The sequence below is a fragment of the Thunnus albacares genome, chromosome 20 (assembly GCF_914725855.1).
Source record: "Thunnus albacares chromosome 20, fThuAlb1.1, whole genome shotgun sequence".
NCBI classification, from domain to species: Eukaryota; Metazoa; Chordata; class Actinopteri; order Scombriformes; family Scombridae; genus Thunnus; species Thunnus albacares.
Genome location: NC_058125.1, coordinates 18,158,146 through 18,181,694, shown reverse-complemented (window position 1 = coordinate 18,181,694; position 23,549 = coordinate 18,158,146). Strand labels below are relative to the sequence as shown.

Below are 23,549 nucleotides of genomic sequence, written 5' to 3'. Positions count from 1 at the left end.
GGTTGCACAGTTATATTTTGCAATAGCAAACAGCCAAAAAGCTTTAGCAAGTTTAGAAAGAAACAGTACTGTAATCTTACACACATTTTAACACTCAGGCTAAATAGCCAACTGTAGAATTCACAAATTACATGAGCACTCACAAATTTTCCTCTTGAAGGGGGAAACTTTCTCTGCGTTCACTTTTAATCTGAGTTTAAGACGTGTACGCACAAGAAGGATTTTGTGACATTACAGCTACTTTTGAAGCCAATTGTGGTCCATTATGCAACTCCCACAGATGTGGTTCTGGAAATATCCAGCACACATACGCTGTCAATGGAAACATTGTGTGTAGTACGTAGTTAAACTTTTGAAAGGAAAAAAACATTTCCATATTACATTCTTACTTCGTACGCTCTTGTTTTTTTTCAAAGAGGGAGAAGTAAATGTAGTTTTAAACACAATTAACTACGTAATTTATTATTTTTATTATATAAGTTCTTATCATTTGTAACTACATCATTTTTGTGAAAAAACAATATCAAACATAAATTATTATTCAAAGCTGAGAATTTATATCTTAAAACTTGTCTAGAGGAGACCTTTAAAAGCCAATTTGTAGAAATTTCAAAAAAGTTCCTGCACACCATAAGGTCTTAGTGAAGAAATCATTAACCATATAATACCAAAGTAAAAACAGATACCCTGTGAATGGATGGTGCTGTTTGCATGGAGCTGTTTGTTTGTATGAATTTTACCCGCTGAAGGGCTGAGGACTGAAATGGGATTCTTAGGCTTTCTTTTCAAGTTGAAAGTGAGTTTTTGAAAAATGTATTCAGCAGAGTTTTTTTTAGTACAAGATTAATCCAGATCAAAACTCTGCAGACCTCCAGGCTATGAGCAGGAGTGTAAGGAGAGAGAAGGTCAACAATATAGGATGGGGCAAGCACTATGTCAGGCGTGTGTCTTAAAAACAAGCTGTAAAACAGAGTAAAATAAATGCTGTGGGCCACAGATAACCAATGTAGGGCGGCCAGGATGGGAGAAATGTGCTTTGGTGGCAGTATGTATGTAGTACATACTGAAGACAAGGTTTTGGACTACCCTCAAGTACCACGGACAGTGACCATTATGAGCAAGCTCAGAGCAACAACTACATTTGTCAGCATGTACCGTATGTATGTATGTACATGTATGTGTGTGTGTGTGTGTGTGTGTGTGTGTGTGTGTATGCGTGTGTGTGTAGTACCTTGAACTGCTGTTGTGTCCCAGTGGTGTGTTGTGGTGAGAGCAGTTGTAGGATTCTGGGAATCAAGTCTCTGTAGGAGAAGCTATAGGTTCCCAGTGCGATCGTCAGCACATTCTGGGCCCTGCTACGCACCTGCAAGGACACACACACATACACACACACACACACACACACACACATACATACACACAGATGCACATACTTACACTCTCAATTAATTTCTATTTCACTAGAGATATTTATGTTAATGCCGTAAGGAAACTGGGAACCAGCAGATGTTCTGAAAGGTTCTTTCTTGTTAAAAAAACCAGCTGAATTAATTAATGTGTGTTGTGTTGGTTTTACCTGGCTGTAAGTGCTGGTTGACAGCAGCAGCAGATCACAGAGCAGCTCCTGATGAACTACTTTATATTCACTGCCCTCAACCACCAGCTTCCTCATCTATCAACACAGAAAAACAGTTTTCAAATATTATAAAAACACCTACATTTCATTCTGTGCGCATGTGATTGAAGCTACATCTGTGCCCCTGCAGGAAGTGCATGTGTTTTTAACCTCACCTCATGCTGGAGCAAAACCCGGTCAATGAGCAGTGCTCTAATGTGCTGCTTTTTCCCATGAAGCTGCGGAGGGAGAGGCGACATACTTAAATCACGCTTAAAGTGACGTAGTGAAACTGACAACAATCAGCAGCCTTGTTCGCTTTTCCAACTCACCCTGTTTTCCATTGACTTCTTGACAAGAGTGAAGCTTTTCCAGCGTGAGTCAAATTCCTTCTTGTGAGTTCCTCGGAAAAACATGAGGTCACTGATGATCTGCATTCGGACAAAGGGCTTTGTTAAAACCTTCGCTGGTCAACCACAGGATAGAATAATCTCATTCAAATCACAAACTACAAGGCCAGGGACGTGGCACCTTAATGATGACGAACAGTGACTTTGTATCATCCTCCGAGTGCTCCAAGATGTGATCTGGTTGGCAAAATGAGGATATGTTTAACTGTGCATTATGATTACATTCTAAACAGAGTGAGTGGTTAAGAGCTGGAGTGTTGTGAAGTTACAGTAAAATCTTCACTCACGTAGCAGCAGTCTCATGGTTTGGCAGATGGACTCTCTGTAGTTCTCCCGTGAATCATCTGGAGGGGAGGAGACACACAGAAGTCCCATATGGATACAGAGTGCGGGATGAGCGGCCTTATCGCCCACTGAAACCATTGGGAGAGCATCTACTTGTGTATGTTTGTATGTGCTTGTTTGCTTGCGCTTTTCTTACCGTACTCAACACCTATATGCAGCTTGATCTCCCCAAGATTCACCATAGAGGGCACGCTGAGGAGAAGCGAAAATGTAAGAAGCGAAACGTGACAAGCCTGCATAAAAAAAATGTGTGTTTCTGTAAACAGTATGAGTGTGTAGCCGCAGGACTCACAGGTCAGATACGTGTGGTCCATCCAGAGGGGGCAGCATGCTTCCAGCTCCGAGAAGGCAGTGCTGCACAACAGCAAGGCTCTGCAACAGCTCCTCCCTGTGAATCAGGTCAGACATTACAGACCTTTCATAGTTGTGTGTGCATGTGTGTATGTGTGTGTGTGTTATGAATTCACTTGGTCTGTAATGGCGTTTCAGCACTCTGAGGCGGCTAAATTCAACTTCTCCCCCTTTTAAGCTCTTGATTAGGCATCTTCAAAAGCATCAAGACATATTAAAAACAGATGTTATATTTCAGGTTTTATTTTTGGCCCTGCACACATCTCATTTATCACTAATGAAAGGCTACAGTTTTCTTTGTTGTTTTTAGTGTGTGTGCCTGATTACATCCAGAAATGGAGAAATGAGAAAAACGACAGCACACCTGCTCATTGGCTGATCTCCAGAGACGTGGCCCTTGATTCGCTCTAGCTCAGGGTGCAGGAGGCGGGACAGCAGCTGGAAAACAAAGTTCTCCTCCTCCTGACTTGGCACGTGCCAACACACACCCAAGGCTGCCACATCTCCAGCTCTGCCCCAGTCCTGGAGAAGAACGAGAGAGAGGGAGAAGTTTTCTCAGAAAGTTATAGAGAGAGTGAGAGAGAGCTTGCAGTTCTTCCACTGGAACAACTGGCAAGAAAACCAGCACAACCAGTCCACCGCAAAACCACAGATCTTTGACTCTAAATAACTGAGGAAAGAAAACAAATTACACAACAAACTGATCCTCTGTCAGCAGATGAATCCAACTAGCAAAATACAGAGAAATGAAAAAAATGTGCAAAATAAAGAATGAGTGACCATAAACTGCAGATGAAAAGAGGGCGGCATTTGAAACTTTCGAAAGCAGCAGGGGAACATAGCTGTAATTACCGCCACCTATACATCATAACATAAACACACTTCCCCTGCCCAAATGTACAAAAACATCACAAATGATGCCAAGGTTTTACAAAAACTATCCCAGAAAAGCTTTTCTCTCAAGTGATGACAGAAATACTGCAGGGCAAGCAGCTGAACTCTCCTGCTGCCGCAAAGTAGAAAAAGACAGAATAGAAATCATCTTTGAACTTGAATTTAGCAGCCTTAAAGCAAGATTATACAACTTGTACTTGTGCTACTTTTACACTATTTTTTCATAACCTGTTGGGCAATCATAGTTTAGTAGGAGGGATCAAGTGTGGCAATGTCACCCTCCTTGCTGCATTCAAGGAAAATAGTAACACCTGTACAAACTGACGTAAGAGTATGAACAGAAATAACAACTCTAAAATCAACATGTTTCTTTGATTAATGTAAAAAATGGCTCCTAGCAACTGTGTTTTGAACTAAAAATAAAAACAAAATAAACTCCCCGCCAAAGAAATCAAGCTTAATGAACAACAGAATACTTCAGTCTAATTATCTCGCCAACAGTGTCTGCTGTTTAACAAAATGTTACTTATGCTCACTTTATCACCGCATAATGTGTGGTGTATAATTTTGCAACATATAGAGTTGTCAAGTAAGTAAGTGGTTCCCAGTCTTTTTTGGCTCATGATCCATCAAAATGAAGAAATGTCTACTTGTAAACCCTCATTACAAGGTAGTATGTATGTGTGAACATGAGTTGTGAGCAGTTCATCCAAAGTGTTTTTTCCTTCTCAGACTGCTTGTGTTGAAGAGTTTTTACAGGCTTGAAGAGATAAAATATTCAATATGTCACAACAAAAAAGCAAAACAAATCATAATAAAACCCTCTCAGATTCATCTTGTGACCATTTATTTTCTTTCAGTGAGTAGATATTGTTGTTATCACTTTTGTCTTTCTTTTCCCTTATCTACTATTCCCCTCTCTGTACAGTATACTTTACCAACACAAGGTGTTTACTTGTTATGCAGAGAAAGCAACAGAAAGAGAGACAGTGACAGAGACAGAGAGGTATTAGCCAATGCATGGTCTGGCACTGTAGCAATTTAATTATCATTTGATAAATGTTTTCTAAATTACATTTAAATAACCAAACCTGTAACATCCAATTTAATTAAACTGCGAGAGACAAAGAGCAGTTTTAAAGGTTTCACTTGTGGCATTTTGTGTTTCCAAGAAACCTCATTGTTTCCTGTTGCAGACTAGATACTGTAATAGCTCTGTTAACAGCCAATTTGCACCAGAGGAGGTTAGAAAATAAATTATAGTTGAAGCTATGTGGTTACAATCAAGTAAGTAGATTTAACTAGTGTTAGTTTGTTAGATGTAATAATGGTGGTCATTGTTTTGTCTCGTTAAGTGCCATAAAGCATTGAAGCACTATGTGTGTTTACCCGTATAGGGAGGTCAGTATCAAACCCTCCAGAGGTGCTGCGGTACTCGGTGGGATAGATGAGGGACAGCGACCGGAGTGTGTGCTCCAGCAAACTGCAGGCGAGTGTGTATGCCCGTTTACAGCGCAGACGCACGCATACACTCAGGATCCGCTCTAGGTCCCCTTGGTATTTTAACAGCTGTTCACCATCCACACGGGTTACCTAAAAACAACACACATACACACACACACACAAGCATATGCATGCACACAAACACACACACACCGACACGGGCAATTCAGTGGAGAGTTGTGTCTTAAATATTGAGGTTCTCCTGTAAATCACAGCATCTGGCTTGCTCCCACTCGCATTACACTCCCAGGAGTAATAAAACAAAACAGAAAGGGTATCAATACGTTCTGGTTAACGAGAAAGCTCTTTGATATTTATGACATTGCGGGGGAGCACACTGCAAAAAATGTCATTGGTTATAATTTTTTTCTCATACGATATCACAATAATGGACTTATTCTTTAAAACAAGTAGGGCAGCAACTAATGATTATTTTCATTATTGATTAATCGATTAGTTTGGCCTATAAAATGTCAGAAAATGGTGAAAAATGTTGGTCACTGTTTCCCAAAGACCAAAGTGACGCCATGTTTTGTCTAGAACAGTCCACAACCCAAAGATATTCAGTTTACTGTCATAGAGGACTATGGAAACTAGAAAATATTCACATTTGAGAAGTTGGAATCAGAGAATTTGGATTTTTTTTTTTTAAAAATGACTGTGATTAATCGATTCTCAAAATACTTAATTCAATAGTTGGCAACTAATCAATTAATCGACTAATTGTTGCAGCTCCAAAAACAAGTGAAAATATTTGTCTGTTGCATGCATTTCAGGTATTTCAGTGTATTATATTGCAGTGAGGAAATGACTGACAAAACTGACAAAAAATTGATCTGTAACAGAATAAAGCAAATGTGCCACTGGATGTGTAGAGATAAAGTAGGTGAAATAATTTTGTCAGATGAAATATTTTTTAGAGTGTTGAAGCCCTTGGGATGCGATAGATCCTTGTCTCACCTCGGAGAGCAGCTGGAGATTCCACAACAGCTCCTTATCCAGCTCCTCTTCGCTCTGCAACTCCTCATCTACACACACATTAAGAGGCTGAGTTATGTACTGTACTGCTCACCTGACAGGCTGACCTTCTTTTGCCGAATTTTGGGGTCATTCCAGTCTGCGATATTTTGGATGGCAAAGTCATAACCCGCCCTACTCTGCCTCTGATTGGCTTATCCTGATATTTTTACCCTAACCCTAATTAATCTCACTCCTCATGCATAACCTAACCAACCCAACCGATGAAGGAAATGAGTACTAGCCAATCAGAGGCAAAGTAGGTCGGGTCATGACTGAAAAACAGACAATATCTCTCTGTTAGTCAGTCCACCTCTTTGATCAAGACTGAAACCATTTGATGGATTACCATGAACTGTTGTACAGACATTCATGGTCCCAAGAGGATGATTCATACTGATTTGGTGATCCCCTGACTTTTCCTCTAGCGCCTCATTGACATTTGCGGCTAACCGAAAGATTGAACTGTCTCAGTTATTGAACTACTGCATTGAATGGATTGTCATGAAACTTCATGGAGACATTCATGTACCCCTCAGGATGAATTGTAATAACTTTGGGAATCCCTTCACTTTCATATTGTGCCATCATCAGGTTAAAATTTTAATTTGTCAGTTATGAGCAAATACCTGCAAAACTAATTACACTACCTCATCTGTGCTTTGTGTTTAGTGCTAATTAGCAAATGTTAGCATTCTAAACTGATGGTGAACATGGTTAACATTACACCTGCTAAGCATCATGACATGAACATGTCAGCGCTGTCATTGTGAGCACACTAATGTTAGCCAAGGTGCTGCCTTTACAGAGCCGTTAGCATGGCTGTAGACTATTGTGTATAATGTGTGTGTAATAAGTGATAATTCCATAAATTTGACTGTTTTCATGACAATACAAAAAAACACAAACAAAGGCTATACAAGTACATAAATTCTGGCTGAGTCACCACATAATTCACATTTTTTTGTTAGTGTCAAAAATCAATGCTTTCTTTTTGTTCCACTTCACCATCGCTTTTTAACCAAATGCTAGAAGATTATTGCTAGGCAGAAAAATATCTAATGAACAATTATCACTGATTGCCTTCTTTTGTAAATGAGTTTTTTTTTATAATGACTCAATAATGAACACTGGCATTGTGTTATATATCCAACCTGAAGAATGAAGATTTATCTTTACTGTGCAAACTGCAGGTTTCATTTAGCAATGAATAAACTTGTGAATGAACATGTTCAAAGCTATAATAAGCCTGTAGAGGCCTCCTACAGTTTTCATGCAAACACACTACTGTTGTATCTACTCTACACACTAGTCTTTTTAACACACACACAGTGTGGTACTGACTGTCAGTAATGTGGAAAATGACGCTGCAGCAGTGAGGGACGAACAGACGGAGAGACTCAGCAGGATGACACTGCAAACACACACACACACACACACGTGCACACAAGCACACATTTAGATGCCATGCCAAGCATGCAGAACATAACACCAGTAAAAACGCATTCCTCCAAATCTTAGGCAAAGTGAAAGTGAAAAAAAAAACTGAGACTGAGAAAAATAACACATAGTAAAACAAGTAAAATATGTAACTACAGTATGACATGTAAGTAGAGGGGTCAAATGAACAGAAAAACAAAAAAACAGTTGTACAAAATGCAAAATTATATATCAAGGCCTTATCAGGTTGTATTTTCATATATAATATATAATATATATACTATATATTCTTGATCTTGGGCTCTAGTGAGTGACAATTAAAAAAAACTATTACAAAGATAAAACACACTACCTGATAAATACACACATACCTTTGCTGCTGCTCTGCACATGTCAGCCACCATCCTGCCTGAGACACACGTCTCAAAGATGTTGGAGGTGGCAAAATTATACACCTTCTGCAACGCCACCTAACATAAAGGTAAAGTTTGTCAAGATCAGACATATCATGTGTTTCTGTTCAAATTTGATTCACACATTGTACATTATTGAAAGGTTTGACATTAAGACAACTATATGGTTTTTGTTTTGTTCTCAATTAACCATAATTGATAATGTACTCCTGATTGATTCAAATGTTGCTAAATCCTGATTGGTGCTCAGAAGTATGTGACATCACCCTTTTCCAACTAAGCTCTGATCATTTCAAACCAGAAACCACCACTAAAACTCTTCCAACTATGGCAGAAAATGTCGTGTTGATGTAGGAGTCTGATAAAATGTGTTTTCAGGTTAACAGTCTGTAGGAGAAACTGATTAACAAGCCGTGCTCAGTTACGGCCAGATCACATTGAGAATTAGAGCTTATGATTAAAGATAAATGAGCTTAACTAAAGAGAGTTGTTACCTTTAAGATGAGGACGTACTTGTGAGTGTGTTTGTGTGTATGTGTGCGTATGTGTGTGTGTGTGTGTGCTACCTTGTATATTTCTGTGGAGCACTGCGTTAGGATGGTGCTAACAGTGGAGGACAAGCCCAGCTCCACCAGGCTCTCCAGATGAGTCTGGGTATCCGTCTCTGTCTCGTCTCTTGTCTGTTCAAGGGTGCTGCTGTCTATCAGAGCAAAACACCTGCACGAGCACAAATACGCACAAATACATACTGAACTGTAAGCACACACTTGTACACTTGTCAGCTATGAAAATGTCAACTGCACAAACCCAGTTTTATCGTCAAAAAGAAGACTGAAAAGGATGTTTTTACACGCCTAGCATAACCATTGATGCAGACCGGTGAATTTCAAACAGAAAGTACGTTGACAACGTGGTTGTTAATTAGACTTTACCTGTCCAGAAACTGGAGAACGAAGTCTTCAAACTCTCCTGAAGCAAAACACAGATCTTTCTCAGTCTGAGATGAAGAAAGAAAGAAGATTATTTAGTTATTTGTATGAGTAATCATCTGTTTATGTCTTTGTATGTGAGCTGGTTTTATCCCAAATAGAGAAAAAACCATTTCAGTGGAATAGTTCAACTTGAAAAAAAAAACTTTACATATTCTTTCTTGCTGGGAGTTGAATGAGACAATTGATACCACTCTCATGTCTATCTGTAACATACTGTATGAAGCAGGAGCCAGGAGTCGGTTAGCTTAGCTTAGCATGCAGACTGGAAGTGGGGGGAACAGCTATCCTTGCACTGGCAACCCCACAGTGACGAAAACTTTACACTTTGTTAAATTGATTAGCGAACATTAGAGCAGCTGGTAGGCAGATTTTGTTACCTTTGGACAGTGCCAGGCTAACTGGCTGTGTATTTTCTGTACAAACATTAGAGTGGTATTAATCTTCTTGTCTAATTCTCGAGAAGAAAGCAAATAAAGGTATTTGCCAGAAACAAGTCCTCTAACAAAAAAAGGAAAATATCTTTAAATTATTAATGACAGGTTTTTCAATACTTTTATTTAAAATGTTGCAGATGTTATGTTTATTTAAGCTCTGTTGTGACTGAATTGTTTATGTGTGTTGGTAAGTACCTCTGTGAGATCACTGTGTCGAGAGGGAGCAGATGAACAATCCACTAAAGGCACCAGAGTGGTGAAGGTGGTGATGAACTGGAATGTTATCTGGGCAGAGGGAAACAAAAAGAAACCAATCCATTTACATCATCTGATGTGATCACAGCCTGAGTTACATAACCAAGCAGATGTTGGTGGAATACCTGTTTTCAAATGTATTAATTCATTGTGACGTGATGGATTAATGTAGTCTGGAGACAATGAGCACACCAAAAGAGAAATCCAATCCATTTTGCAATCCAAGCAGAAACTGAAGACTGAGCCAAGGTAATTACGAGTTCTTCAAATTGAGATATTCATTCTACTTTCAGGAATTATTAATAGGACAGACCAAAGTACGCGGGAAGGGAATTTAATCAGTGAGAGCTGCATTGTCTACTTGTCTAACAATTCTTCTTCATTGCTAATCAACACAACCATTACTCACCATGCACTTGCTGAAGTCGTTGGGGTCCACCCCTGGCAGAGAGCCCATGAGCAACGGGAGCACGTGCGCACGGCCCTCTGGGTAATGGTTGTTAGGGGAAACCAGGCTGCGAGCCATGCCGATCATGCAGCTGAGAGTGGCGGTGAGGGTGTGCGGCTCCGTCAGGGTCTCCATCGCTGCATAGGTCCTGTTACACACAAGATACGAGGAGGTAAATAACAGAATGAGTGGTTTCTTATGCTTTTTATTCATATTTGAGTATATCTATAAGACTTTAAAGTGGACATAACATGCTTTTTGTGATTTACTGTTATGACATTGGATGTCTATATTAAGGAGATGGCCAATCAGAACAGAGTGGGCTCATTGGGAAGGGGGCCTCAAAGAGATAGGCATTCAACCAGCCTTTTTCAGACAGAGGCTGAACTGAGGGGCTGCAAAAGTGCCAGTCTAAGATAAATAACAATTTTTTTTTTACTGTAAAGCATGTGTGGGCATCCGATTTAAGAATATTTTATTATCAGCAGATATCCCAAACACACACTTACTTCTCAAGTACAGGTGGAATGGCGAGTTCTGGCGTGAGGAGAGCCAGGTTCTGTAGAGCGTAGGCTGCATCTGTACTGCCGGTTTTACTGCAAAACACCAGAAGAGGGCAGATGAACACACAGCAACATGCAGAACGGCATCAACAACAACAACAACACACACACACACACACACACACACACCCACACACACAAACAGATAATCACAGGTGACCTGTCTTTGTGCGGATTAGCTCTTAAGGCCAAGCATGTACAGTGACTGCGCTCGCCAGTATGACACAGTAGTCTAGTCTTGTTAGATAACTGACTGGCAGTGATTCAAATGCTCAGTGTTTGTTTGTTTTTTTTACAGGGTTACAACGTATCAAACATAGTTTTGGTGATTTACATGCCAAGTGTAGACATGTAGGTTAAAACTGAGCTAAATTTAGCTGAAAAGTTAACATTTTTGATAATTATAATCATTGTCTCACCTGCATTTCATGTTATATTATTTCATTATTTCAACATGAAATGTCCTGACTACACACTGATATAAAGTAGTTGAAATCCTATTGAAATAACTACTTAAAAACCTTTTTTTTTTCCTTTTATAAGCAAATTTGGCCCAGTTTTAACCTAAACTGCAATTGATTTAGCTGATTTGCAGCTCAAAAGACTGACCCACCAATTACCAAATAACTGGGAGGATTTTAGTGGCTGTGATAATTGTCTGTAATAATAACATTATTGTTGAGATAAAACCGGTAAGCGGGAGGTGGAAAACCAAATACGTAGTCAGGATCTTTTTGTGAGACCGTATAAACCAAAATTCTGGTTCAACAGATGGAGGTCTGGAGAAATTTTGGTCATTAAACGTGGGTTGACAAGACCACTTGGCTCTGACTGTGCAACAGAATGCTCACACCTACCTCCACAATGGCACTTATGGTTTCTATTTCTGCCTGAGTAGAAAAAGTTTCTATCGGCCTTCCCACTTAGTGTACCGTAAGGTTGGCTTGTGTTGTCTCTGTTTTAAAATGTCATTTTACATTAGGAACGACTATTGTCACAGAACGGCATCTCTTCACAAGTATTATTATTTATTTATTTATTTACTGGGCTTCTGTTACTCTCTCTTCTCTTTTGTTTTCTTCTATTTTTGTGATTTTACTTTTTCACTTGTAATTTTCTGCTATGCTGCATCAATATTTAATGCAGAATTTTTTTTTTATGCTCCTGTTTTCAAGGGCTCTTATGTCCTCTTATTACTTTGTACATCTTAGTTCAAAAGTACTCTCTAAAAATAAATAAATGATTAATGGTGAATTACTGTGTTGTTACTATAGAGATCCAACTGATCAAGGTTAAACTATGGGAGTAGTTTTAGTTCATTATTGTATAACCATCATGTGAAGCTCATCATGTTACATCAAGTCCTCTTGCTGTGTCTATGTACAGATATTTTTATTTACATGCATATATGAATACATCATACATGTATACATATGCCTATATACAGAGTTTATTCATTAGATGTATAAATGTTGTTATAGTTGTTTAAATTTCTCCAGACTTCTGACATTTTAGACACAAAGCTGACTATGAAAGCTTACAACACAGGATGATGTTGATATTATGACTAACTACTACCGAAGTGCAGTACCTGAACATGGCCAGCAGGGCAGCTCCAATGAGGCTGCGCGTGAACTCCTGCAAGTCCGCGTCCGTAAGCCTCTGACATTCAGGAACCAGTGTGATCCAGCTGGGAACAGCGTGACGTTCCCGATGCACGCGGCGCACAACACTTGCCGGGAGACGCTGAAGCAACCGCATTAGTCGAGACTGCAGAGACACACACACACACATACACACGCATGCACACACGCACAGTCAACATTAGCATTATGACCCAGAAACACATTCACACAGTCTACCACAAACAGATCTGTGATATCGTTTCTCTGGAAGTTATGCGTTTTATTATTGTGTTGTTAGTGTGAGGAAAGCCAGCCAAGTACTGAACGACAGGTTATAAATCAAACAAGCGTGACAGCAACAGGCTGAAAATGCATTTACAACCTGCTCTGAGTGTGTGCATGAGTGTGTGTGTGTGCGTGTGTGTGCGTGTGTGTGAGTGAGAGAGAGAGAGAGAGAGAGAGTGCGAGACTTACCTGCCAGCGACCATGATTGGATGGATGGTAGAAGGAGGCAATACTGTTAAAGAGGCAGGTCAGCTCCTTCTGTGCAGGATTTCCTGGTCCACCCTGCAGGTTTAAAATCAGATAATAACCATTATTAAGCAGCAATAAAAATATGTTTTTGTGATGTATTTTTATAAGACAAAGTCTAAAATGTGTGTACCAGTAGGGCTGTGATCCACAACACCAAGTGACCTATGTCATAGGAGTTGGTAAGATAGCGTGGTGCCACCATCTGACTGACCCCAACTGGAAGGTTCAGACTGCGCAGGATCCTGGTGAAGATCTACACACACACACAGACACACACAATGGAGAGTTTAACCAATGACAGACACACTTACATAACCACATAATTCTGCTAATGACTCACCGTGGGAATATAAGGGGTCCAGTCCACATAGCCAATGTTATCGTTGGCGAGACGAGCGAACAGGTTCACTAGGTGCTGCAAGACAACATAAAATAAAACAATCACTGGGAGGACAAAGAACATTCCCAGAAGTGAAGGCTGTCATTCCAAGAATTAAATATAACCACTTTGACAAAAAAAAAAAGATGTTCAGGAAGAGAGGAAGTGTGTACAGCCAGGCTGCTTTGGACCAGGAGGTTCAATGAAAGCAGGGCAGAGGCACAAATGGAAAATCTTATCTGTACACCGGCTGGAAATTGTCAATACGTTAATAATATTTCAACATTTCAATCATTGCCATTGGGAAATGTAAAAAAGTGTGTCATTTCAAATTACTTGGAAATGGAAAGCTACATGATTCATTGCTCCATAATTTAAAAAAATATTTTTAAAAATCCACCAGATTTATAAGATTTGAAGGGTGGAATTTCATTAGTTTCAACTTAATGTAACTTTGATGTTGCATAAAGACTTAAACTTTCCTGCCAGTCAGCACTAGGTGTCACATTATTTAACATAAGGGTCAGAAAATACCTGAAATATTCTGAGTGTGTGTTTGTGTGTGTGTGTGTGTGTGTGTGTGTGTGTGTGTGCGTGTGTGTGTGTGTGCGTGTGTGTGTGTGTGCGCAGCTCACCCCCTCCCAGCTTGGTTGATTTTGCACTGACACCCAAAGAGTCATTAATTCATCAAACCACAACCTGAAAGCACACACACAAAAAAAACAGCATTATATTCACACCCACTGACACACACACACGCACACACACACACATACACATACACACACACACACACACCTGAGGCTACCATCGAATTCCCCTCATCTATCTCCCATTCCCCAAAATATGAACCCACTCACTCCCCTGTAGATTCTGGAGGAGCGAGAGAAAGACTGAAATGGAAAAATAGAGTATTAAAGATGATGTATTGTGGAAACTGTGCGGAAACTGCTGATGAATCCAAGACTAAATCCAGACAAATAGCTTGCGAAAGAGTGAATACACTGAAGATCGCTGTGAAGAGGCTTGGTAGTTGGAACACAGTCGTGAAAGGAGCAGAGAGAGAGAGAGAGAGAGAGAGAGAGAGAGAGAGAAAGAGGGGCAAAGGTTTTCCAAGAAATCAAAATATTAACAAAACAAGTAGAGTGGAACCACTGCTAATGCAAGAGGAACATTATTTATTGAGGCTCTCAGGTGCAAAGGTATAAATGGTTACAGAGCCTGAAAATGTGGTTTTTACAAGACTGCACACTCAAGGCAATGCAGTTGGAAGGAATACAGCAAGGTAACAAGACCCAACCAAATTAGCTGATGAAAATATTGAGAGGAAAAAGGTTTAGTTTCCTTCACAGGAACAAAAAAATGCAACGTATTTGAGCTTTTTCTGCTGGCAGAGATGGATCTATAAATAAATAAGGAGCACTTTTGCTAAAACTTTATCAACCTTTTGTGTTAGCTCTGGCTCTGGAATGCTGCACTTGGCGTTTAATCTTGTTTCTAAACAGAAAGTGCGCGAGGAGCAATTCAACTTGGCCCACTTACCGGAAGCCCTGACTGTGCTCCTCTGGGGGCATGATAGTGGGAAGAAATAGCTCCATGTTGCTGATGGCCTTCTGCATGACCATGTCAAACACGCACAGCAGGGGGCGCCACTCTTCCAGCATCTCCTTGGTGGATGATGCAGGGAAATACCTGGGAAATTCACAACAACACACACACACACACACACACAAGCATATAAACACAGAGCACAGACAGACATGAGTGTAAATAGATGCAGACAAGCAAATACAGCTGAAGATACAAACACACACACTGATCAACAGCAAACAGCTCAACTGAAGATCAAAGCAGTACATTATCCGGTGCACAAATTACATGATCACACAGGATGAGACTTACAGTCTGCAGCTTTTGATCAAAGCCTTCAAAATGTGGTCCACTGAGCTGAAAACAAGCAGAGAGAGGAAGTGTGTGAGCGTGTTTGTGTTCTGCTTTAACTGTCTTGTGAGAGCCACATGTCCCTGCCAGTACTTTTGGGTTGCAACAAACAATTGATTTAATCATCAATAAATCAATGATCAAAATAATTTAGTCTGTAATATATAAAAAAAAAGAGCCAAAGGTGACACCTTAATATAGCTAGTTTTATCTGACCGGCCCAAAACCCAAAGATAATCAGCTTAGAGTGATATAAAACCAGAGACAGTTTGACATCTTTTCTTGATAACTGACTTAAAATAAATTTCTATGACGACCGTGTCTATAAAGCATTATAAACATACTTATAATGCTTATAGCACTGTATAATCATAGTTATAAGCACTCATTAATATTCATAATCCTTTATAATAATAATCATAACACATTATAAAGCATTTTATAATGACTTATAAGATCAAATATCATGATATTTCATAAAAGCTGGTCACTCACAACATTTTTTTTGCAAGGATTATAGTGTATTATAACTCTCATAGTTATAATACCATATAATCATTTTACAATGCATTATAATCACTGTCATAATGCATAGTTGTTTACAGATTGTACTGGGCTGTACATAGATTTGGGATAGTTGTTTATAAATTGTATGTATGAGTTTATGGATGAGTAGTTGAGGAAGGAGTAGGAATAAATAAGTGTCTACTTTTTCTCCTCCTTTTTGAACGTGTAATGTTTAATTTGTGTTGTTTATGAGAAGTTGTTTATCGAGGTTTATTGTTTGTTTCATTTTATTGTTATTCTTGATTTGTTTTTATCTGTTTTTTATTTGCACATGTTTGAAATAAAATCGACTAACTAACTAACTATTACAATGTGATTATAAGTTACTCTAAGTGGTCATTGTTTGCTTTCGGCAAAGTGAGAAAAATATCATTATATCTATGTGTAGTGAAGGAGGGTCCAACAGGCGTTGAACCCCTCTCTCCCAGACCACAGACAGCTGTGCTAACCAGTCTGCCAAATGTTTAATCCATTGGCCAACGGAGTGCAGCGCGTCATCCGTCATCAGTCATCCATGGTCATTACTCTCTAGCGGGCACTGCCCTGCACCGTGACACTATGCAAGAACAACACACAAAGCCTTATAAAATGTATTTGTTTAACAGGTCATAATAGAAATTGAGCGCTCCGATTTGACACGACTTTTTGATGATAAACAACTGACTGACGGACAATTGCGTGTCACTAATGTAATGTTTTCCCAAACAACTCACTCTGAACACTAAATTGACTCAAATTATAGATAATAACTGAAATCTGTGTTTTTACAGATTTATAACCTTTGATAAATAGAAGCAGATCCGATCAATTTGCTGTATGCTTGAGTGTGTATCTGTGTGTATCTTTGTCTTGCATGAACTGTTGGGGAGTGGTTACCATGGTTACCTGCTGGAGTAAAGACTCTAAACATCTGTGAGAAGTTGACAGTTGGTCAAACTCCACCTCATGAGAGAAACAGTTCCTATGCTCATAATTTGAGAATGGCAATATATGAGCTCAGAAAAACAAGTAGCATTGACTCTGAAAAGTATATTACACTGAATAATATTGCTGTATTGTTTGTTTATAATTCAGAAGCATTATATTTCCTGGTCCTCAAAATGAATGGAAGTGAATGGGCAGTCTGACACCTGTGAGGAATAAGTGGTGTTGACAGCAGATGACAGCGACAGCAGCAGTTCTTAGTTTATGACTTTAGACTTTAGAGGTAAGACTGCTCATTTTTGGAAAATTCTGCTAAAGTGAGATATCACTTTGGATATTGTGTCAACACCAGTGCATGGTTTGCACCTGTTTTTTAAGGAGTCACTTTTGTTTTTGTTGACTTTTGTTAAACGTTTGCATAAAAGTAAAATGTACAGCTACAGGTAAAGTAGAAATGTTTCAGGTATTATCTACAATTTGACTCAATTGAGTCTTTCGAGTGAGTTTTTTGGGGAAACATTACATTAGTGAAATGTAAATGTCCATCAGTCAGTTGTCTGAAGTTGGAGCAGTCAATTTCTGTTATGACCTGTTAAACAAATAACTTAATTTTACAACATTTTGTGTGTTGTTGTTGCATATTGTCATGGTGCCCGCTAGAGAGTAATGAGCACAGATGACTAGATGTTCTGGCCCTTGGCCAACAGATTAAACCTTTGGCTGACTAGTTAGCACAGCTGTCCGTAGTCTGGGAGACCGGGGGAATCCTCTTTCGCCACACATAGATTTAATGATATTTTTCTCATTTTATTTAAAGCAAACAATGACCATTTACAGTGACTTATAACCACTTTGTAATGTATTATATCTGCCTGTACCTCAGGAGTTTCATTACTTTACTTAAAGCACCAAATGACCATTTAGAGTAACTTATAATCACATTATAATGCAGTATAACAGTGATTATAACGTATTACAACTATGAGAATTATAATATACTATGATCCTTGCAAAAAAATGTCAGCGAGTGACCAGCAGTTATAAAATATTATGATACTTGACCTTATAAGTCATTATAAAATGCTTTATTATGTGTTATGATTATTGTTATCAAGAATTATTAATATTCATGAGAGCTTATAATTATCATTATATATTATTATGATTATAACACATTATTAGTATGTTTATAATAAATTACAGACATGGGCATCATACAAATTTTAACCTGTTCATTGTGGGACGTTTCACTGAGAGCCAGTTTGGGGAATAAACCAGCAACCTTCTGATCAATTTTTTTTTTTTTTTTTACATATTTCAATTTGGCATATTTTCTTACTAAGCTATCGAGGGAAAACTGTTTACTTGTGGATTTAGGGTTTGGAATAGAAAAGCAATAGAGCTACAGTTAATGCAGATTGGTATTTAGGATAAAGTTTGGTAGGAAGAAATCTTAAACAATAAAATAAAAAAAACAGTTAAATGAATAGGAAGTACATATAAACCAGTACAGTGTTATAACTTCTCATATAAAAAACACATACTTGGGGAACCAGACGAGTCCAAGGTGCTCAGTTTTGGAGTAGATGATCCTGTCGTACAGATCATAGAGTGGTCGCCATGGCAACTCTAGGTCATCCCTTGACAGCAGTTCCTTCTTCCTGTTTGAAAAAGGAAGTTTATCATCAATTATTTAACCTATTTATAAGGATTTTTGCAGGACTTCAGGCGGATTCGTTGAAATTCAAGCCTTTGAAAAATTCCCTACTCAAGACAAAATGACGGTAATAATGTTACACTGAAGTGAAACACTGCAGGGTGTCTGAAGGCGTCTGTAATTGTGGGAAAATTACTCACTACCGTACAGGCTGCGCTAAAAATGAGGCCTGCCAAGTTGCAGACATGTCTGCAAACATAACGCCATGAGTCTTTTAATTCAGTAAAGCATAACTGGATTAACAGCTGCAGGCATTAGTCATTTGCAGGTGCAGACTCAGCTGATTAAAAATATTCACAACACAAACCCATAGGGAAAAATTAGGAAGAATTAACATCTGAAAGTAGACAGAACCGGATTTCTGCTAACCAATCACACAATAAAGTTATCTTTTTTTATGATTCTTGACTTCTCAAACACCATGTTAAGCTTTTAGATCACTAGTTTACTTTGTAAGTGCTTTAAAGCAGAGCAGGTTTTTAATTTTCCTGAGAAACTTTCACAAACCTTCTCTTGACTGCGTTACTTAGTTCTTTGTTAAATTGCCATTTTTATGTGCTTTATATACTGGAATAAACTCCACAGAAAGGTTAAAAGCCCCCGCAGTGGGGAATATGCACAATTTCCACAGCCTTGGATTCCTCTTGTCTGCTCCTCTCTCAATCATCTAACAACTATAAAACAGACTCTCATTGGGGAGATTTGAAAAAATGAAGGCAAGAAGAGACAATCGGGGAAAACGATGGTGAAATGCGAGGGATGGAAAAAAAAAGAAGCCTATTGAGACCTGATGCGTGATGTCGAGTATCAAATTTATCTCTCAGCTGTGAGACCTTGCACTTAATATACGGTTAGCCTAGATCTTTCTCTTTTCATCCAACGGACAAGACAAACGACATCTACATTATGATGTTGTTTTTGTGATGGATGTAAAAATCGTGGAAACAACGGGAGACAAATGGGAAGTGATGAATGTGACCGTCTCGGAGAATACGCTGCAGTCGCTGGAGTAGTGACAGATCTGATTTGAGAGACAAAAGCGAGGGAGTCACGCTATAGGTCAGGACTTAAAAAGTAATAAATGCACCGTGAAGCCAACACACTTTATTGTCCTTGTTTTTATCTATGTGAGTGCGTGTCTGCTTGAGTGCACATGTCTCTGTGCATGTGTGTGTGTGTATCCACTCTCTTTAAACTAATTACGACTTTATAGACTATTTTATATGATGTCATATTGTTATTTGTATCCATAACATGCACGTGTTATATTGTTATAGCCTCATAAACTGTCATTTTCACTCCATCACTGACAAAATCAGAGATTTGGGCATCAATTCAGAAGCTAATATCGTTGTCCATGTAGACCGAAAGGTGTAGCAAAACTTTAGTGTTGCCAGATGTGTATTTTGTTGATATAAATCATCAGACATGAAAGGAATATCACAATGACACCACTGTTGCTTTTAACCCACAATACCACATGAATGTACTAGTTGCTGTGTATTTATTTGTTTGTTTGTCTGGTAACAGGATATCTAGAAAAACATATAAACAGAGTTCAATGAAATCTGGTAGAAATTTATCCCATGGAACAAGCAACAAAAGACTTTGGGTCTGATTTGGATTAGTCTAGGTTAGTTTTTTCTTTTTTGAAATTCCTTTTCAATGATACCATTACACTTCATTCTGATGCAGGTCCAGACCTAACATTTTCTATAACTGAAATAATAAATTTAGAGGATTACGCAGCCACCACTCTCCGGGTGCTTTCTAAATTACTCTTATTTTTCTTTCTTAACTCTGCGGGTTGTCCAAAGCTCCACATGGCAGGGCTCCAAATAGCGGAGAGGTAAGTGAAAAATCCACTTTAACACGTCATGTGACTTGACATCAGTATACCACTTGTGGCACACTGATGTTTACCCACTGGGCCGCTCCGTGATCTCATTATTAAGGGCAGAAAAGGTAACGGCTCTGGCGCTGGTCAGTCTAGTTTTCTAGTCAAAAGCTCTCACTGTTTATGTACAAAATAAATGTTATTCTGGCTTTCTGTCATGTTTTCTTAATTATTTTAATGTTCTGTACAGAGTAGTGCCTCCATAAATCCAGCAGCAGAGTAACCCAGACATTCTTCTCCCCAGCCACATCCTCCAGTTCCTCCTGGGGGATCCCAAGGCATTCCTAGACCAGATGGGATATATAGTCCCTCTGGTGTGATCTGGGTCTGCCCGGGGGGTCCACAGGGAGGCGCCTGATCAGATGCCTGAACCACCTAAACTTGCTCTTTTTAAAGCAAAGGAACTGCGGTTCTACTACTCTGGGCTCTTCATCTTGTCCCTAAGGATGAAGAGCTCAGATATCTCATACATGCGTGTGTGTGTTTATGTGTTGGTGTCAAACCCACTTGAGAAGCTGAATGAGCAGCCTGGCGTAACTCTGCATCATGTAGGGCTCCAGGTTCGGCAGCGTGACCAACTCATAGAGCAGCTTAATGAAGAGAATATGGTCCTCTTTGCTGAACCTCCGGCCGTACAGCTTCAGAAACCTGAGGGTGAGAGGTGAGGGGTGAGAGGTGACCATCAGTGAGCAGCTGATCGCTTCCTGCTTCCTTCGTCTGACCCACATTCTCAAATACACAGCTACAAAGCCTCGGTGGGATGAGAGGTGACACACACTTGTCTAATATAACTAACCTCATTGAATTTGAGCAAATGCCAAGTAAGCAAAGTAAATTAAAAGTCTTTATTTAAAGTTAAAGGGGGAAGAAGATGATGGCCTGATGCTCTCTAGGCAGACAGGGTAGCTTGGGGAAGGTCTGTAACACCACGAAGGTCTCTGCTTAAAATATGACTGATACTTTTTGTGGCGCTTTGTTCCTCATTTTCTTAAGTATTGAGTGTGTGTGTTGTACCCTTTTAAAAATAAACATTACAGCTGTGTCCAACTGTAAGGAAATGCAGCCACATGGTAATCTAATAAAACAGTCCTGCAACTAATATTAGGCTAGTGCACATTTGTGAAGCTTATTAATTTTGTTTTTGTTGTTATTGTGCCAGAGAGGTATTTATGCAACTCAAGGTTTCAGAGTTTTATGGTTGCATTATTGACTTAATATGTCAATCCAATACAATGGTCTCAAAATAACTGTCTGAATGAGCTGATATATTATGAAATCATTATGTTAATAAATAGGAAATGTGCTCATTAACAAATTACGGGTTAAGCTGTCTTACTGTATACCCAGAGGACAATTTTCAACACTTACGAGAAGAGCTTCCTGGACCAGAAAGCGACCCCGGGCCACAGTTCTCTGACGAGGACAGCTCTGGACAGGTTCGCTTTGATGTCCGCCAACAGTTCCGTGGCCTCCCGGTCCAACCGGTCGGAATAAGGCAGCAGGTCGTTATACACGATCTCCTTCTGAGGTGTGAACACAGACGGGTCAGCCATATCTCCATCCACAGTCATAGTCGGGTCACTTTTCTGCTTAGAGCGCGCGTAAAAAAAAATAGAGCAAAGTAAAGCGTTCCTCTTTATTTAATGAATGTTGTACTGCTTGGAAATGCTCTGCCGAAGTTAGAGGGCATAATCTGCTGTGTCCAGCAAGCAGGGCGGAAGGCAGGCGATCACAGGGGAAAGTGTGTCACGCTAATTGAGCTGTGCAAAGCCCTGACAGCGGAGAGGGCCGGTGTTAGTTGTGCCTGCCCGCAGGGAACTGCATGCGCCAGGCGGGAGCGCGCACAGCCAGAGGGAACACTACCAGACATTGTAATGACTTTTAAGGCCAAAGTACTGTTTAAAAACGATATAATCTTGTTTGTCAGGTTCATCAATGACGATAAATGATATTTTAAACTCATCAGTGTTTTATTAGACTCAGTAGCTAGCACTCCCTTAATAAGATTGGTCTGAAATTTACAAGGTTTCATTGATGAATCTCTTAATATTTTTAGGACGAATTCTTAGAATAGGATTTCAGATACTTATACTAAAATGAGGTTTTTAAATGCAAAAAACAAATGTGGAGTGTCAAATTCACTCATAGTCATTCAGTCATAGTCGATCAAATAAATTATGTGCTGATTAAACCATTTGATTCCTGTCAAACTTTTATTAGAAGTGTCATTACTAAGTGTTAAGGGATGCATGCATTATTCTCGGCAGAACTAATTGCCCCTGCCGAGTAATGCATTCCGTATTATTTCAGCTTAGGTCATTATTAGCTAAATGTGTGAAATTCACACTGTCGAGCCAAAACAGCCCAAAATATTTGCTGGTGACACCATTTGATTAATAAAGTTACAGCGCAGGTGCAGGTTATTACATGAAGAGAACTGCATCCTCTCTTTTCTCAAACCAGGCGAGTGTTACAAGTAGGCTCTGACATTATACAACGACCCATTATATGAACTGATAACAATGTTTGATCCTAAAGTGTCTGAAAAGAAACTTAAGAGGAAGAATATCTGGAATCCAATGCACAGTTAAAAACACATCGACAGTACTGACTGATTAATCAAGGAAACCTTGTAGCCTAAATTTCAGACCAATCATCATGGAAATGCCACTACTACTGAGTCTAATAAAACATTGATGACTCTAAACGTTCAGAAACTATTTGTCATCATTGATGAACCTGTCACAGAAGATTACATCGTTTTTAAACAGTACCTTGCCTTAAAAATCATTATGGTAGTTTTCCCTGTAACTGTGCGCGCTCCCGTGAGGCGCATCCAATTTTCTGCGGACCTCTGACCTCTGCGCAAGTTCCGCTTTGACCTACAATAACAAGACGCTGCGTCACCTCTAATTGCACATTTCGAGCAGTGGTGGCCGTGACGCGCGACACAGGCGGTCGAGTTAAATGACGAGCCCACAGGTTGCTACTGGGTGCATTACTGTGAATTCAGACTTTGATTTCAGCACCAGTGAGACTAATGAGAAAAGGCTTTGATATGTGAAGGCTTTCATCGTGTATGCTTTCTGGGAAATGGGCAAGGAGGAAATCCGAAAGCATCATTCTGGACTACAAATCCCAGAGGCGCTGTGTGCGTGTGTGCGTGGTGCGAGCTAATCTGCAGAATATTAGGATGATCTGATAAATGGATTAATGTCCCTCTGCTGTTCTACTGACCCACTCTGACTGTTGCGGGGATAAACAAGGGGCTGCACTGTCTATCCG

At 39.4% G+C, this 23,549-nt stretch overlaps 1 protein-coding gene across 2 annotated transcripts in view; it reads right to left on the bottom strand.

Moving 5' to 3' along the window:
• LOC122971425 (proteasome activator complex subunit 4B-like) overlaps positions 1-23,549 on the bottom strand; it is a 45,934-nt gene that overhangs the window by 16,500 nt on the left and 5,885 nt on the right. Inside the window, exons 2-29 of one of the 2 annotated variants that reach the window (XM_044338065.1) lie at positions 21,633-21,850; positions 20,772-20,912; positions 18,195-18,311; positions 15,121-15,165; positions 14,761-14,910; positions 13,854-13,917; positions 13,180-13,254; positions 12,970-13,092; positions 12,780-12,872; positions 12,272-12,450; positions 10,627-10,713; positions 10,079-10,265; positions 9,610-9,699; positions 8,921-8,985; positions 8,555-8,705; positions 7,947-8,045; positions 7,480-7,549; positions 6,079-6,146; positions 5,005-5,208; positions 3,086-3,243; positions 2,663-2,758; positions 2,507-2,562; positions 2,313-2,369; positions 2,147-2,202; positions 1,948-2,046; positions 1,792-1,854; positions 1,577-1,672; positions 1,232-1,363 (exon numbers count right to left, since the gene is read on the bottom strand). In XM_044338065.1, coding sequence (XP_044194000.1) covers positions 1,232-1,363; positions 1,577-1,672; positions 1,792-1,854; positions 1,948-2,046; positions 2,147-2,202; positions 2,313-2,369; positions 2,507-2,562; positions 2,663-2,758; positions 3,086-3,243; positions 5,005-5,208; positions 6,079-6,146; positions 7,480-7,549; positions 7,947-8,045; positions 8,555-8,705; positions 8,921-8,985; positions 9,610-9,699; positions 10,079-10,265; positions 10,627-10,713; positions 12,272-12,450; positions 12,780-12,872; positions 12,970-13,092; positions 13,180-13,254; positions 13,854-13,917; positions 14,761-14,910; positions 15,121-15,165; positions 18,195-18,311; positions 20,772-20,912; positions 21,633-21,835 — 3,024 coding nt within the window. In that variant the 5' untranslated portion in view covers positions 21,836-21,850. The remainder of the gene's footprint in view (positions 1-1,231; positions 1,364-1,576; positions 1,673-1,791; positions 1,855-1,947; positions 2,047-2,146; positions 2,203-2,312; positions 2,370-2,506; positions 2,563-2,662; positions 2,759-3,085; positions 3,244-5,004; positions 5,209-6,078; positions 6,147-7,479; positions 7,550-7,946; positions 8,046-8,554; positions 8,706-8,920; positions 8,986-9,609; positions 9,700-10,078; positions 10,266-10,626; positions 10,714-12,271; positions 12,451-12,779; positions 12,873-12,969; positions 13,093-13,179; positions 13,255-13,853; positions 13,918-14,760; positions 14,911-15,120; positions 15,166-18,194; positions 18,312-20,771; positions 20,913-21,632; positions 21,851-23,549) is intronic. The other variant, XM_044338066.1, reaches the window with a different exon arrangement.